Raw genomic sequence first — 14,052 nt, forward strand, 5'->3', positions numbered from 1 at the left:
AACCCTTCTTCCTTTTGATATTTGGAGGGCCCGGGTTAGTGCTATAAGTTCAGCCTTTTGGGCAGAGGTGGCTGGGGGGAGTGCAAAAGCCTCTGTCATCTGGGACTCAGTGGTTACCACGTTACCAGCTTTACATTGTCCATTTTTTATGTAGCTGCTCTTGTCTGTAAATAGTTTCCAATCAGGTTCCGGGAGAGGCTTGTCGTTTAAATTTAATCTGCTTGAATAAACAGTTTCTAGTTTCTAGGCAGTCATGATTTAATTTGTTGTTTTCAGGTTCTGCAGTGCATGTCGGTAGCAGGGTCGCTGGGTTTAAAGTCGTCACTGTTCTTAAAGTGATGGTTAGGTTATCTAGTAAAGTTGCTTGATATTTTCCCATTCTTCCTGTGGGGAGCCAATATCCCCCTTTCTGCTGTAGTAACACAGTGATCTGATGAGGCACGTAGATTACTATGGTCTGTCTAGGGTGAACTTTTCCACTTCCTGCAGCAAGTCACAGGGGGCTGCAACTGCTTGAAAGCATGGGGGCCATCCTTTTGCTGTATTGTCCAGTTGCTTGGACAGATGTGCAACTGGGCGAGGGATAGTCCCAAGCATCTGGATTAAGACACGCAGTACTATCCTCTGCTGCTCGTGCACCTATAGCTTGAATTCCTCTTTTAGGTCTGGCAACCCCAACACTGGAGCTGAGAGCAATCGAGTCTTAAGAGTGGTGAACACCTGCTGCCATTCCCCCGTCCATACCAAAGGTTCTGTGTCTGTGCCTTTTAGAGCGTAGTAAAGGGGTTTGGCTATCAGTCCGAAATAAGGTATCCAAATTCTACAAAATCTGGCCATTGGCAAGAAGCCCCGCAACTGTTTTTTGTTAGGTGCAGACTGCCATCTTGTGGTCATATAAGAGATTGCGTGTCCGTAATCCATCCGAAATAAAGTACCCAAACCCTACATAATCCGACCCCTCTCAAGAAGCCCTGCAACTTTGTTAGGTGCAGACTGCCATCTTGTGGTCATGTAAGAAACTGCAAGTTCCTTAGGCTATCCAGAATCCTACATAGGTTACTTGCTTCTAGCAAACTTGGGCTTTATTGGGGGAAACGTTACATCCACACCAAGCCAAGTGATTAAGCAGTTACTGTGTTTTCCTTACAATAATCAAGGGCTGAGCTTGTAATTAACAAATCATCCACATATTTTAAGAGGACTCTTTGATTCAGGTGTAGATTTCTAAGATCTAGAGCTAGTATTTCATTAAAGATGGTTGTAAAGGATCTTGGGTGGCAATTGTTATGGGGGTCTTTAACATGCTAAGAGCCCCGGGCTCCATCAACCATTACCTTCCTCATCTATGGTTCCTTGGGTGATCAGTACATTGGAAGGTGCTTGTTCTTCCTTTTCTTTCTTTGATTTTAGTTTTGGCCAATCCTTTCTGCAGTGTCCCTCCTCTTTGCAGTAGACACACTGATTAATAGTCATGGCTGGCTTTTTCTTATCTCCCTCTTGCTCTTTGGGCTTTTGTTGACTAAAGGCCCTTGAATGAGTTGGCTTTCTGTTTCTCTCTTCTCTAGCATTATAAACCTTAAAGGCAATGTCCAATAATTCTCTGGGGTTTTTGGCTCCTGCTCCTTCAATCTTGTTTAATTTATGCTTTATACCACCTGAGCTCTGGCTGATGGAAGTCCCAGTTACCACGCGTGCATGTTCAGGATCATCAGGATTACGGTGCTGCACTTTCCATAAGCCTGATGGGTCCATTCCAGAAAAGTGGATGGGCTTTCTGTTGGTTCCTGTTTCAGGGCTTGCACCTTGTCAAAGGTAGTCTGTTTTGGGAAGCCCTTTCTGAGGCTAGCTAGGACGTATTGTCTATCGTGGGCATTTGTGTGTTTCCCTGATTTAGACATTGGGCCTCCTGAGTGGCTTCTGAAACCATTCTTTTTCTTAGTCACAGGTGGATAACTATAATTTGACCAGTCATTCAAAATCCTACCCAATGGGCTATTGGATGGAATAGATGGCACGCCCCTCATAGTAACTTACTTCAAATACGAGAATACAAATTTCATGTTGTAATGTCATAACTTTGTCAGCAGATGGCAGCAGAGACTTACAAATGTCAGGTTAGGCCATATACCAAAAACCCCCCAAAAAACCAGATTCAGATTTTACTCTCGCCTCCAAGTTTTCTTAGCCCAAAATCTCCGTAACCGGTGGGTACCCATTGTGCTTCAGATTCGGACGGGAGTTCCCCACCTGTCTAACTAGGGAACTCCCAGTGGGAGATCAAGGGGCCTCAGTCATCATGGGGAACTTACCTTAGGCCTGCCCATTAGATGCGATGCTTCAGAAGAAACAGAGCTATCTTTTCTCCCTCCAAGGAGTCAGTTAGGGCAACTGCAGTCCGCTGACGGGTGGAAGGGCAGAGGACGAAAGGATCCCCAGAGCAAAACTGGCCCTGGCAGCTGCTGGGCTCCATTCTCCATCATCCCTCCCGTCAGCATGGAAGGGCAGTTGTTTGAGTCTTGTTGGCCCAGCAACACGGTGGAACCTGAAGCTCCTCTTAGAAGAGGGTGGTCTCACACCTCACATAAATTTGTTGCCAAAAGATTGGCTACCGTCCTTGATGAGCCAAACTGAAACTGAGAGACAGGGTCTTAGAGCTTAGAAGAAAGAGGTAGCTTTACTGCTTCACCAGGCACCAGGGACTCACAGCAGGCTGGTGCCTTCAAAACTGTGAGCCCATCTTGGGGCTGGGGCAGGGTGATTATATAGCCATGGCTCAAACAATAATGCAACGGTAACAATCAACTAAATAATTTTCTTGTCATAAGACTTAGAGTGGTCTCATGGTGTCTCCAGATGACCAATTTGACAGAGGCTAGCGGCTGTCACTCTTTCGATCTCTTTATCTTGTAAGAGCCATGGCCTGGTCTTCTTGGTAATTCAGGCTATTTTGTAAGGTTACAGTCCTGTGACCTTCTCCCTGGAGAACAACTCAGAAACCAAGTATGATTATTACTCTTGACTACTGGAATAAAGCAGGGACAGTAAAATCAATAGCTTCATTTTAGCAACGGTCCTGGGTGAGCAATAAGAGTGAGCAATCTGTTAGCCTAAGTGTGGCCATTTTATTAATCCTCCTTCAAAAGGACTAACTGTAAACTGGGGGAAATATCTGCAATACATATAGCGGCTGGGAAGAGTAATTTCTTTAATACAGAACTGGTAGAAATAAATTCTTAAGAGGGTCAACAACCCAACAGAAAGACTGCTTAAAGAACATGAACAAGCAATTCACACAAAAAGGAACTACACATGGCTTCTGAACACAAGACGTGATATATAGTTTCACTTATAACTGAATGCAAATTAAAACATGAGAGCATTTTTCCTTTACCAGATCAGAAAAGACGAAGTGTAGTTTTATGGAGGATTCGGGGAAATGGGCATTTTCATACACATACTGGGAAATGCATTTGCAATTTCTATCAAAATATCAAATGCACCTACCTGGTATCAATTTATCCTGCAGACAAAGTTGTACACGTATCAGGGGCAGTGTGCTGGGATATTCAGCATGGCATTGGAACAGCAAAAGATAGAAAAGAACCTGCGTGGCCACCAACAGGGCACTTGCCACATGAATCATGGTACATCCATACAATAGAATATCACACAGCAGTGGAAAAAACGAATGAGGTAGACCTTACAGGCTAAACGTGAACCATCTCCAAGATGCACTAAGTGAAAAATAAAAGTATAGACAGTGTGTATCCTAAGCTTGTGTGTGTTGTGTGTTTTAAAGGGGAATACGTGATTGTAAATGCATGTCCAGAAGAACCCTCAAGGCATTGACAACAGTTATCTCTGGGGAGCTCCTATCTGGGGTACTCTGGGCTGGAAGAGAGAGGACCTCTTCACTGTTTGCTTCGGTACCACTGAAATTTTTAACCACAGGCAAGCACTCTTCTAATTTAACAACGCACTTTTAAGGGCGAGAGCATAGTAGAGTGCACACTTAGCATGCATGGGGTCCAGGGTTCAATCCCAGAACCTCCATTAAAAATTAGTAAATAAATAAACCTAATTACCTTGCCCCTCCTGAAAAGAATAAAAATAAATGGAATGATAAAAATAAGTAAATAAATAGTTCTTTAAAAAAGTGAACCCAGAGCTTAGTGCCAGGTTTAAAAAAAAATACCAAAACAAAGCACTTGCAGATGAGGAGAGGGGTTCCTGGGGCACACTGGGAAAGGAGCTCGGGAGAAGCAGGCATGGGCTTTGGCCTCAGTTACTCTAATCCTGACTGTGACTGCTGACTTTGAAAATGAAGATAAGAGAGCTTCCCTCCTTGGGCGAGAATTAAATGAGATAAAAAAAACATCTGGCACTCAGCATGGTGTCTAGCACACAGGAACTCCTCAACCAGGGAGCAGTTACAGCCTTGCTACTGGCTCAGCAGGTGAACTTGGGGAGCCAGCCCGGTAGCCAGCCTCCCCCGCCCCCTTTCCAACACTGCAGGAGTGCCAGCCACAGAGCAGGCCCAGGGAGGCCCAGAGAGGCCCAGGCCAGGCCCCCTTTGTCACAGGGCAGGTCTCGCAGGGCTTGGAAGCCTGGATTTCTGGCTTGGGAATTTGCTGCCTGATTTTCCCTGCCCCAAAGGCCTGGTCATTCCTGGCCCTTCTCTTACCCAGCCCTTCTCCTCTGGCCGCTGCCCATGCCGGAGTCAGAATCCCATGGTCTTTCTTGGACTCTGATGAAAGCTGTCTGTATGGTCGTGAGGATCCTTTCTCCCCTGACCAGCTGAGCCTCCACACTCCAGCCACAACTCTGTCACCAGCACTGGGGTTACATATATTTCTCAGCTGAATTTCTCTGCCTGGCATTTGGGCCTTGCTAACTGGGCACTTTATTTCCCCAGACCCTTCTTCTGCTGCCCCCCACGACCCTTCCACACTCCACAAGAAAGTCATACCGCTCCAAACAAGCCATGATCTCTTTCTTTTATTAACTCTTCCCTTCCTGATCATAAAAGTAATTGAGGCTCACTGTAGAAAATGGAGATAATGCAAGAAAATGGAACCACTGTTAACACCTGATGTACTTATTTCCTGCCCGTCTCTTCTGTGCATGTGCATTTAAGGAAACTGGGCTCTCTGCACACACCACTGCATTTTGTACTTCGCATTTTTCACTTAATAGTATTGTGAACATTTTATCATATCACTAAATATTCTTTAAATTATGATTTTTTAGTGGGTGCCTAATATTCCATCAACTGCGGTGTAATCATTCCTCTATTGTTAGTCACTGGGGGCTGTTTCTATTTTTTGGTAAAATATTTACATTGACTAGTATATAAACTGTTGTCAAAAATACTCATTTTTAGGAGCGCTTTCTAGAAGTGGTGCCACTGTGTCAAAGGATATCAACATTCTTTTAAAAATCGTTTAGCTTCCCCTGAAACAATAATGGATTAAAATGGTTTAAAACACATAAATAACAGTGAAGGGTTAAGGGGAACAAATTTCTAGAAGATGGAAAATGGATGAAATGGTAACTGAGAAAGCTGGGTGGAGGGAGGAACGGACTGAAACACCCGCTGAGGGTGGCACAGTGGAAGGAGGGAGCTGAACTACCTGCCAAAGCCCAGCCGACCTGGGACCCGGAAACCCCAGGTGCGATGAGGGGGCAAGGGGGGCTAAAAATAGGGCACTAACTGCAAGCCTGTCATAGCACTTGATTCCCGTCCCCCCCACTCTTACATCATCCAAACCCCAGACAAAAACATCAGAGGATCTTTTGCTCAAAAAACATAAGAGCCCCAGCCAAACGATCTCTGCATTCTGGCACTGAGAGGTCTCCAGGTAAACAGCCCGCTCACCACCAACCCACTCCAGAGGGAAGCCTTTTACTGAGCCAATCCCAACGCCTCCCCCACACCCCGGTATACATATATGCTCGTGTGTATCTGTGAGTGTGCGTGTGTCAGTAAGGATCACAACACATTTGAGGCAAGTCTCTAAAGAGAGAAACAAGATAAACCAAGAGAAAAAAGGACCCAGGCCAGGGGAATGAAGGTGATATGACAATTCAGATGACAGAAGAGACTTTCAGGAAAACCCTTACAATACTGAGGTTGGAGAGATGTCTCTAAAATGAGGATAGTGTGCCACAGACAACAAACTGAAAACAAGGAAAGGCTCTTAGAAATTAAACTGCCAACATAAAAAATTCACTGGAAAAGTTGAAAAATAACCAGGGAACTCTCCCAGAAAATGGCATGAGATGAGGAAATGGAAGTAACAGAGAAAGTAACTGAGGATTAATCCAGAAGGCCCAACGTTTAATTGACAGGAATTCCAGAAAAAGCAAAAATAGAAAAAAAAAGGGAGAAGTGTCACATAACAAGAACATTTCCAAGAGTAGAAGTACCTGAGTTGCTGGACTGGAAAATCCCACTGAGCACACTGGGGAAGTGAGTGCACCAAGGGTAAAGAGGGGACTTTAAAAGCTTCCAAGGGGTGGGGAAGCAGATTGCAGTAATGTAAATTCTATTTATGGATCGTCAAAGAAATCAGAATCAGACTGGAATCAGACATCTCATTAGCAACGGTGGATGCTGCAAGTCAGTGAAGCAATGTCTACCAACTTTGGGGGAAATTTTTCAACCTAGAATTTCAGAGCCAATCAAACTACCAGTCAGGTGTGAGGGCAGAGAAAGTTGTTTTAGATATAAGCACTCGAAACTTTTGCCTTCCACATACTCTTTCTTGGGAAGTGACTTGAAGTGCTGCAGTGAAACGAGAGAGTAAACAGACAAAGAGGAAGCTAGGGAATTTAGGACGCACTGGAGCACAGCGTTAATGACTGAAAGGCAGGCAGAAAGAACCTCAAGGACAGACTGGAGCAGGAGGCTGCAGGTCTCTGGAAGGGAAACAGACAGGAAAAAGGGGACTCAAGGAGTATGCAATTGGATGGAGAATTTGCAAATAACTGAGGTTGCGTTAAAAGCAACAGGTACAAGGGGAAAAGAAAGACAACTGGAAACTTCAGTAAAAACAAAATACTGCTCCTAAAAGGATATGTAATCACAATAAACTACTTGGATCTGCAGCGAACATTTACACAGTCGTAAAAACATTCATGCTGTTTATTTCAACTTTCAGAACAAATCAATAAACAAAGCATCAAACACTGGTTACAGAGCAGAATTCAGGAATGATTAGACTGGACACTGTCAGAGGCAGAGGTGGAAAAGGGGAGGAGACAGAAGGAGAGCGCATCCCACAGTCTACAAATGGAGAACTGAGACACGGCTTATAGTTAACACAGCAAAACTAAATTTGTAATTATAATAAATAATTTATTTTTTCCTGATGATAAAATTTCTTGCCTTATAAAAAATATGGGAATTACTTTTAAAAAAACATTTAATCACCCACAATTCCATTATCCCTAGGACCTGGGTTTGAGCCCAAGCTCTGCAGTTTACCATTTGTATGGCTGTGAACAAGTCACTTGACCATTTATAACATTTGCTTATATTTCCTTCAGGTAATTTATCTATATACTTTTTAAATAGTATATAGTATAGGTAACAACATTATATGAGAACTGTACTATATACACAATTCTGAATCCAGGTTTTTTTTTTCACTTTAAAGCATAAAGTAAAACTCTGAATACACAGATCACACGCGTCTGTACTTCTAAACATACTTCTTGGCCACAGGGCAGTCAGACGTTTCCCAGAGATGGGCTTGAGCCAAATCTTAACAAAACCAAGTCAGGAAAAGCAGCCGGGCTGCGTGGGGAGTGGTGGCAAGGCATCACAGGCACCAGGGACGCTGTGAGCGAAGGCACAGAGACAGCAAGCGCAGGCCCCCAGCTGCGGGGAAAGCTGCGAGGGAAGGAAAGCCAGGAGGCTGGAAAGAGACCGTGCAGAGCTTAGCAGATCGTGTTAAGGAATCCAGACAGTTGTCCTGTGAGAGACATGAGAAGAGAAGAGGGTATGGTAGACCTTGTTTGCTCTGGCACCCCAGGATCTAGAACCATGTTTGCCGCAGAGGGAGTACATAATCGCTGTTTCTGTAATCGATGCACCATACCTGGGAAGCCAGAAATGCCTCCTGGGTCTCTGAGTGCTGGATAATGCCCTCCCCGTGCTGAGGGAGGGAATCCAGGAGAAGCAAGGTTTAAATGGTTAGGAGTCTGAGCAACATCCTTAGAGATTCCATAGTCTGACCTCGTTTTTTAAGTCACGATTTTGCAGCAGTGCAGGCAAGCGGCAGTGCAGCCCCAGGCGTGGGGTGTGGTTCCACAGGCTCCGTGGAGCGGCCTCAGGGAGCCTATATGCCCCCACAAACGAGCACGGATCTGCCCGAGCACTGTGCTTCTCCTGAAGGGGACCCACCACCTCCATCAGACTCTTAGAGGGGCTGCGACCCCCGGAAGATCAGGCACACAAGTGGAGAAGTGACGGAAGCGGGGGAAGGACGACTGCCGAGGGAAGGGAGGGGACCCAGAGCAGAGGAACGACCAGCCTCCTGAGGAGTCCACGGCCAGCTGTGTTGGGTGGGGGGGGTGTTGATGGCGAACCTCTCCCCCATGCTCCCAAAACACCTGCACGTGATTTCATCAACACCTTCGCACCCTTGTGCTCCACTTAACACACCCTCTGTTGGTCTCATTTGAGGGTAAAAACAGACTTCTTGGTTCTGTCCTTAATGTAGCTTCAAGTCTGATAGCTCTTGGTGACTTAAGAAAATGGGGCTTCAAAGTTCCCATTCATTTCTAGCCAGACCAGCCCAGAAAGAAGGGAGGTGACCCCAAAGAAAAGGAAAACCTAAGCCAAGTCTGACAACAAGGGGTAGCTGCTCCTCTCCCATCAGAAGCCCTACAGAAACACGTGGGTGGTCATTTATTTTGAGGGCTGAGATGGAATTGCGAGAGAGAGCTGTTATGAGTTGGAGAAGGATCTGACCTGTCTAGCCATCTACTAGGCTCCCATGATTTGTGCAGGACAGGGGTCCTGAAGCTGGGTGTAGATTTGCAGAAACCCAGATATGGACATGAAATACAAGCAGAAATGTAAAAAGCCACTTTGTTGAATGAGGAAAATAATAGCATGTTATGTAGAACTTGGTTTGCTTATATAAATAAAATGTTTGGTATATTCACCTAAAATACAAATAAAGTAAGTTAGGTTACAGAGTCCTAGCAGCCAAGCATCGTGAGCAGCACAGGAGGATGCAGAGCAGCCATCACCGAACCTGCCCCGACCCCCCACACACCCGGACCTTTACACTGGAGCCCCCGGCCTCTGGTCACACACGTTTGCGGCCCGCAGGTTTCAGGCTGCAGTGGCTCAGTAAGCCGGATGAACACTGGGTTCTTCTACAGATTTAAAAAAACACTAGGGCCTGGGAATGGAAACATTTTCAAGTGTCCTAGACGTCTCTAATATGCAGCCAAGGTTAAAAAGCCACTGCTTTACTGCAAGGTTGGGTCAGTGATGCCCAAACCCAGCTTTCCATCATAATCACCTGGCTCTTCTGAACTCCCTATGAATGGAAATCTTCAGCCAGGAGATCACCACCATCCATGGCTGAGTATTTCATTATGTGGGAATATACAACGTGAAGCTCGAACAGTTTAACCGTCTTACTGGTCACAGGTCCCAGCTGACACGTTTCAGGAAAGCATGGGTCAAGGTCACAGATCCCGAGTCTTCAGACCTGCTCTCCCTCCCTTCTGAGCCTCCTGACCACGCAGAGGGACACCTAACTTAGCTACACTAATCTCCGAAGAGACATGTGGTGTTATCTTTGGGCCCCTCCACTCCCAGTCAGGGGGACAGGAAGAGTCACGCCCAGGGTCTGTGAGGGCGTGAGCATTTTCCATTCTTACTTTTGAATCCTGACTTTTCTGTATGTCCACATGATTTGGAGTGAAAATGGGAAAAGAAGTCACATACGTTTTGATGAAAGGCTATGGTTAAAGGGGAAAAAAGGTGAAGAAGCTTCCTCGTGTACGCCTTCTGTATGTGAAAGTGCTCTGTAAACTACACACCACCATGTTAATTAACAGTCTTGTAGAAATGAGACAATAAATGCATGGACTTGTTATGCACAACTGCCTTCACCAGGCACCACGTTACAATAAACACTCACATGACGAGAGCCGAGTGGAGACAGACCCAGAAATCAGGAGACTCAAACCCCAGTCTTAGGTTTGCTGCTTGCTGGTCACACTGCCTAAGGCACACCCCAGAATCTGTCACCTCAGCTTCCTCACCTAAAAACGAGACTGTATACCCCTTTCTCAGGCTCTTCCATGGATCCGGCACAGAGGGTGGTGAGACACGCATGAACGTGGCAGAACAAAGGGAACCTGGTTTAGGACCTGGGTCTGAGTACAGGCTGTCACTTCCTCCTCGGTCCTGCGTTAAATGACCTCTCTCTGGTAAAAAGGGCAAACACCTCTTCCACCGTTAAAGGGATTAGGGAAACGATCTATGTGAAAGCAGGAGGTAAGTGCCGGGAACCATGACTCCACACGTGAAGGCGCACAGACCAGGAACCCAGTTCTGTATAAATACAAGGCAGTGTCATTCCATAACTCTACCACTTGCATAGCTTTAGAAACTGTTTTTTCCGGGAGTAAAGGCTCAATGGTAACACAGGTATCTTACCTCAGCCACTTTCTTCATCCTTCTAAAACTTCATATTCCAATACCTCTGAACTTTAAAAAAAAAAAACAACAACAAACAAAGACCTTGGGACTCCCAGCCTGCCTCCTCCCTCGCCTTTCATCTCCCTCTTCGGTCCTCTCAGTGGTCCACCACTCCTTCTGAAGCCCATCCAGAAAGTGACAGTGACACCCAAGCTGCGCCCCCCTGGCTGGGCTGGCGCCGGACGAGAGCAGAGACAACGTGGGCACGCCTCCAGGGAGCTTTATTCTCCGACTCCCCTGTCTGGGAGTGGGCTGTTAGCAGCCTCTCAGAAGAATGGGATGCAATGGCAACTGGGCGCAAGTCACTAGAAGTTGTTCATCTTAGCAACGGGGCGCAGCCCAGAGGCATTCACGGCCCGGCGTGCTGTCTCCATCAGTCCTCACGTGATCGGGCAGGCAGGCAGGAAATGGTCAGAAGAGAATCGTCCAAGGTCCCGAGAACTTTACCACACCAACGGTCACAAGGTCCGGGCAATGAGAGGAACGGCTGTTTTCTACTTCCATCCATTTTAGAAGCAGAAGACTGTAGGGTTTTGTTTTGTTTTTTTAATTACCTAGGGAATGGAAAGCTTATAAATGTTCATAGGTGAGTTGTTGGTGAATTGCTACCCCAAGTGGTTTCCGTAACTAGTCACTGCTTAACCCCAAACACTGGAACACAAGGTTCAAAGCTCTGGATCCATCAGGCTGACCCACACCAAGAACCTGCCCGTCGCTCAAAGACATTACCAGAATTTGACAAAACAAAATTAAGTGAAAAATACCTTTATCGCTGAGCTCTGTATGACCATTTCTAAGAAAGCCACGTTCCATCTCAGACCACGTGACCACCGAGGGCACAGTTAAAAACCAAATCCTTGCCGCGAGGCCTTCGTTTTCATTTTCTGTAACTGAGATGCTTGCCTTGTGTTTTGTGCCGCACTCCTGAAAACTGCTACGTTTAAGGATACAGCAGGCCTCATCTTCACAAAGGCGGAAGAAAACAGCAAAGCGGTGTCTGACCGGCGGCGGGGCAGGCTCCGATCGGCGCCTGGGGGTCTTCCTCGGCCTTTACGTGCTCTCGACAAGGTGGGTCCTGTGGTGCCGCATGAGGTGCGAGTTGGAGATGAAGGCCGCGCCGCACCTGGCGCACTCGTAGGGCTTCTCCCCGGTGTGGGTTCTCTGGTGCACGGTCAGGCTCGACCTCTGCCGGAAGGCCTTGCCACACTCGCTGCACGTGTAAGGTTTCTCCCCGTTGTGGATTCGCTGGTGAATGAGCAGGTACGAGCTGCAGGTGAAGGCCTTGCCGCACTCGTTACACACGTAAGGGAGGTCCCCACTGTGAATCCGCTGGTGCACGATAAGGCAAGAGAGCTGACTGAAGGCTTTCCCGCACTCGCTGCAGTCGTAAGGTTTCTCTGCAGTGTGAATGCGCTGGTGCACAATCAGGTGTGAAAAACAGCTGAAGGCTTTTCCACACTCTTTGCACTCGTATGGCTTCTCACCAGTATGGCTTCGCTGGTGCACGATGAGATTTGCACTCTGGGTGAAGGCTTTGCCGCAGTCATTACAGGCAAAGGGCTTCTCCCCCGTGTGGATCCTCTGGTGGACGATGAGGTTTGAGCTCCGAGTAAACGTTTTCCCACACTCGTTACATTCGTAGCATTTTTCAGTAATGTGGACTTTCTGGTGCCGAGCAAGCTGTGAGCTGTAACTGAAGGCTTTCTCGCATTCACTGCACTTGAAGTTTTTTTCTAAGGAGTGGATTTTTTGATGTACAGTCAGATTTGAACTCTGAGTGAAGGCTTTCCCACATTTGGCACAAACATAAGGTTTCTGTCCCGTGTGGATTCGCTGGTGCACAACCAGGTTTGCGCTCTGGATGAAGGCCTTTCCACACTCGTGACATTCGAAGGGTTTCTCCCCTGTGTGGATTCGCTGATGCACTACGAGGTTCGCGCTCTGACTAAAGCCTTTCCCACAGACGCTACATGTGAAAGGCTTCTGCCCAGACTGGCTTTTCTGGTTCTTAACCGTGCCAGAACTAGGGCTGTAACTCTCCTCAGATCTGTGACATTTCTGGTCTCCCTCTTCTTTGATGTTTTCAGGTACCTGACAGTCCTTCACTGCCACTTGTCTGAAATCTTTCTTTTCCCTCTTTATTCTCTGTCTCTTTAACGTGTTCCCTTTTTCACAGGCTTCTCCTAACTCAGGTCCTTGAAGCTCAACTTTCTGGATTCTTCCTGATATTATGAAGGGTTTTTCTGCTTCATCACATATCTCGGTTTTTGGAACCAATAACTGTGGGTTCTTGGTCTCAGCAGCTGAAACAACAGACAGTATATATGTCAGAATTTTCTGGCCTAGAAAGAACACAGGATGACCCAGTCGTGAAGGCCGGGGAGCATGTGACTTAGTGCCTCTGCAAAGCGGCTTCGTCAAAGGAAAGAACTCCTCAAATGTCACCTCTCTTCTGTGCCCTCCTCGCACCTGGAACAGAACTCACTGACTCATGGCCTTTCCCGCACACCCACCAACCTCCGTTAGACATTTTAACCCACTGCTTCAGGCCAGGGACATCACCTCCAGGCAGCTCTCCTCCTGTCCCCGATGACTAATCTCACAATAAAAAAACTGGTTCTGAAGAACACCAGTCTCCCCCAGGCCTGCCTTCTTACCTCAGCTACCTAGTGTGGATTTGCTTACAACCCACCACTGATTAGGGGCATTCCTTTCCTGTGAAAGAAGATCTAGGAGACTTAGGCTTTTGTGTATGGATACCAAAGAAAGGACAAGCGTGGACAGAAGGGGGTCTCACTGGATGCCAAGAGGGCCTCAGCAGCCCAAAGCATCCAGAACATTGAGAGACTGTGCAGCACAGACGTTAAGAACATGGATTCTGGAGCCAGACTGCCTGGTTTCAAGCCCCTGCTCAGCCACTTACCCTCTGTGTGACGTTGGGCTAGTAACTTAACTTCTCTGTGCCTCAGTTTCCTCATCTCTAAAACAGGGACAATAACAGTCTCTACCTCACAAGCCCATGAGAGGACTAGCTGACTTACTCTACGCCAGTTGCTGAGAACAGCCACGGGGCACAGCAAGTGGCTCTGAGTGTCTGCAGCGACCTTCAGCCTGACCAGTGGAGCCACGGGTCAAAGACGGGAAGATGAACCTTAGGGGATGGAAGCTGCAAGGGTGACAGACGGCAGCACTAGAAAGGACTAAAGAAGGACAGGAACAGAGTACACAGCTTACCCACTGTGCCAAGGAAAGCTGATCTTTTTGAGTTAAGTTTGAGACACAGCACAACCCACTCCATAATGCCTAAAAATATCGTAAGA

At 46.8% G+C, this 14,052-nt stretch overlaps 1 protein-coding gene across 1 annotated transcript in view; it reads right to left on the reverse strand.

Annotated features, from left to right (window-relative positions):
• Positions 1–7,129: 7,129 nt before the first annotated feature.
• ZNF197 (zinc finger protein 197) overlaps positions 7,130–14,052 on the reverse strand; it is a 30,813-nt gene continuing 23,890 nt past the window's right edge. Inside the window, exon 9 of the mRNA XM_074344142.1 lies at positions 7,130–13,035. Within this exon, the coding sequence (XP_074200243.1) occupies positions 11,783–13,035 (1,253 nt within the window). The 3' untranslated portion in view covers positions 7,130–11,782. The remainder of the gene's footprint in view (positions 13,036–14,052) is intronic.

Source organism: Camelus bactrianus, chromosome 17 (assembly GCF_048773025.1).
Source record: "Camelus bactrianus isolate YW-2024 breed Bactrian camel chromosome 17, ASM4877302v1, whole genome shotgun sequence".
Classification (NCBI taxonomy): domain Eukaryota; kingdom Metazoa; phylum Chordata; class Mammalia; order Artiodactyla; family Camelidae; genus Camelus; species Camelus bactrianus.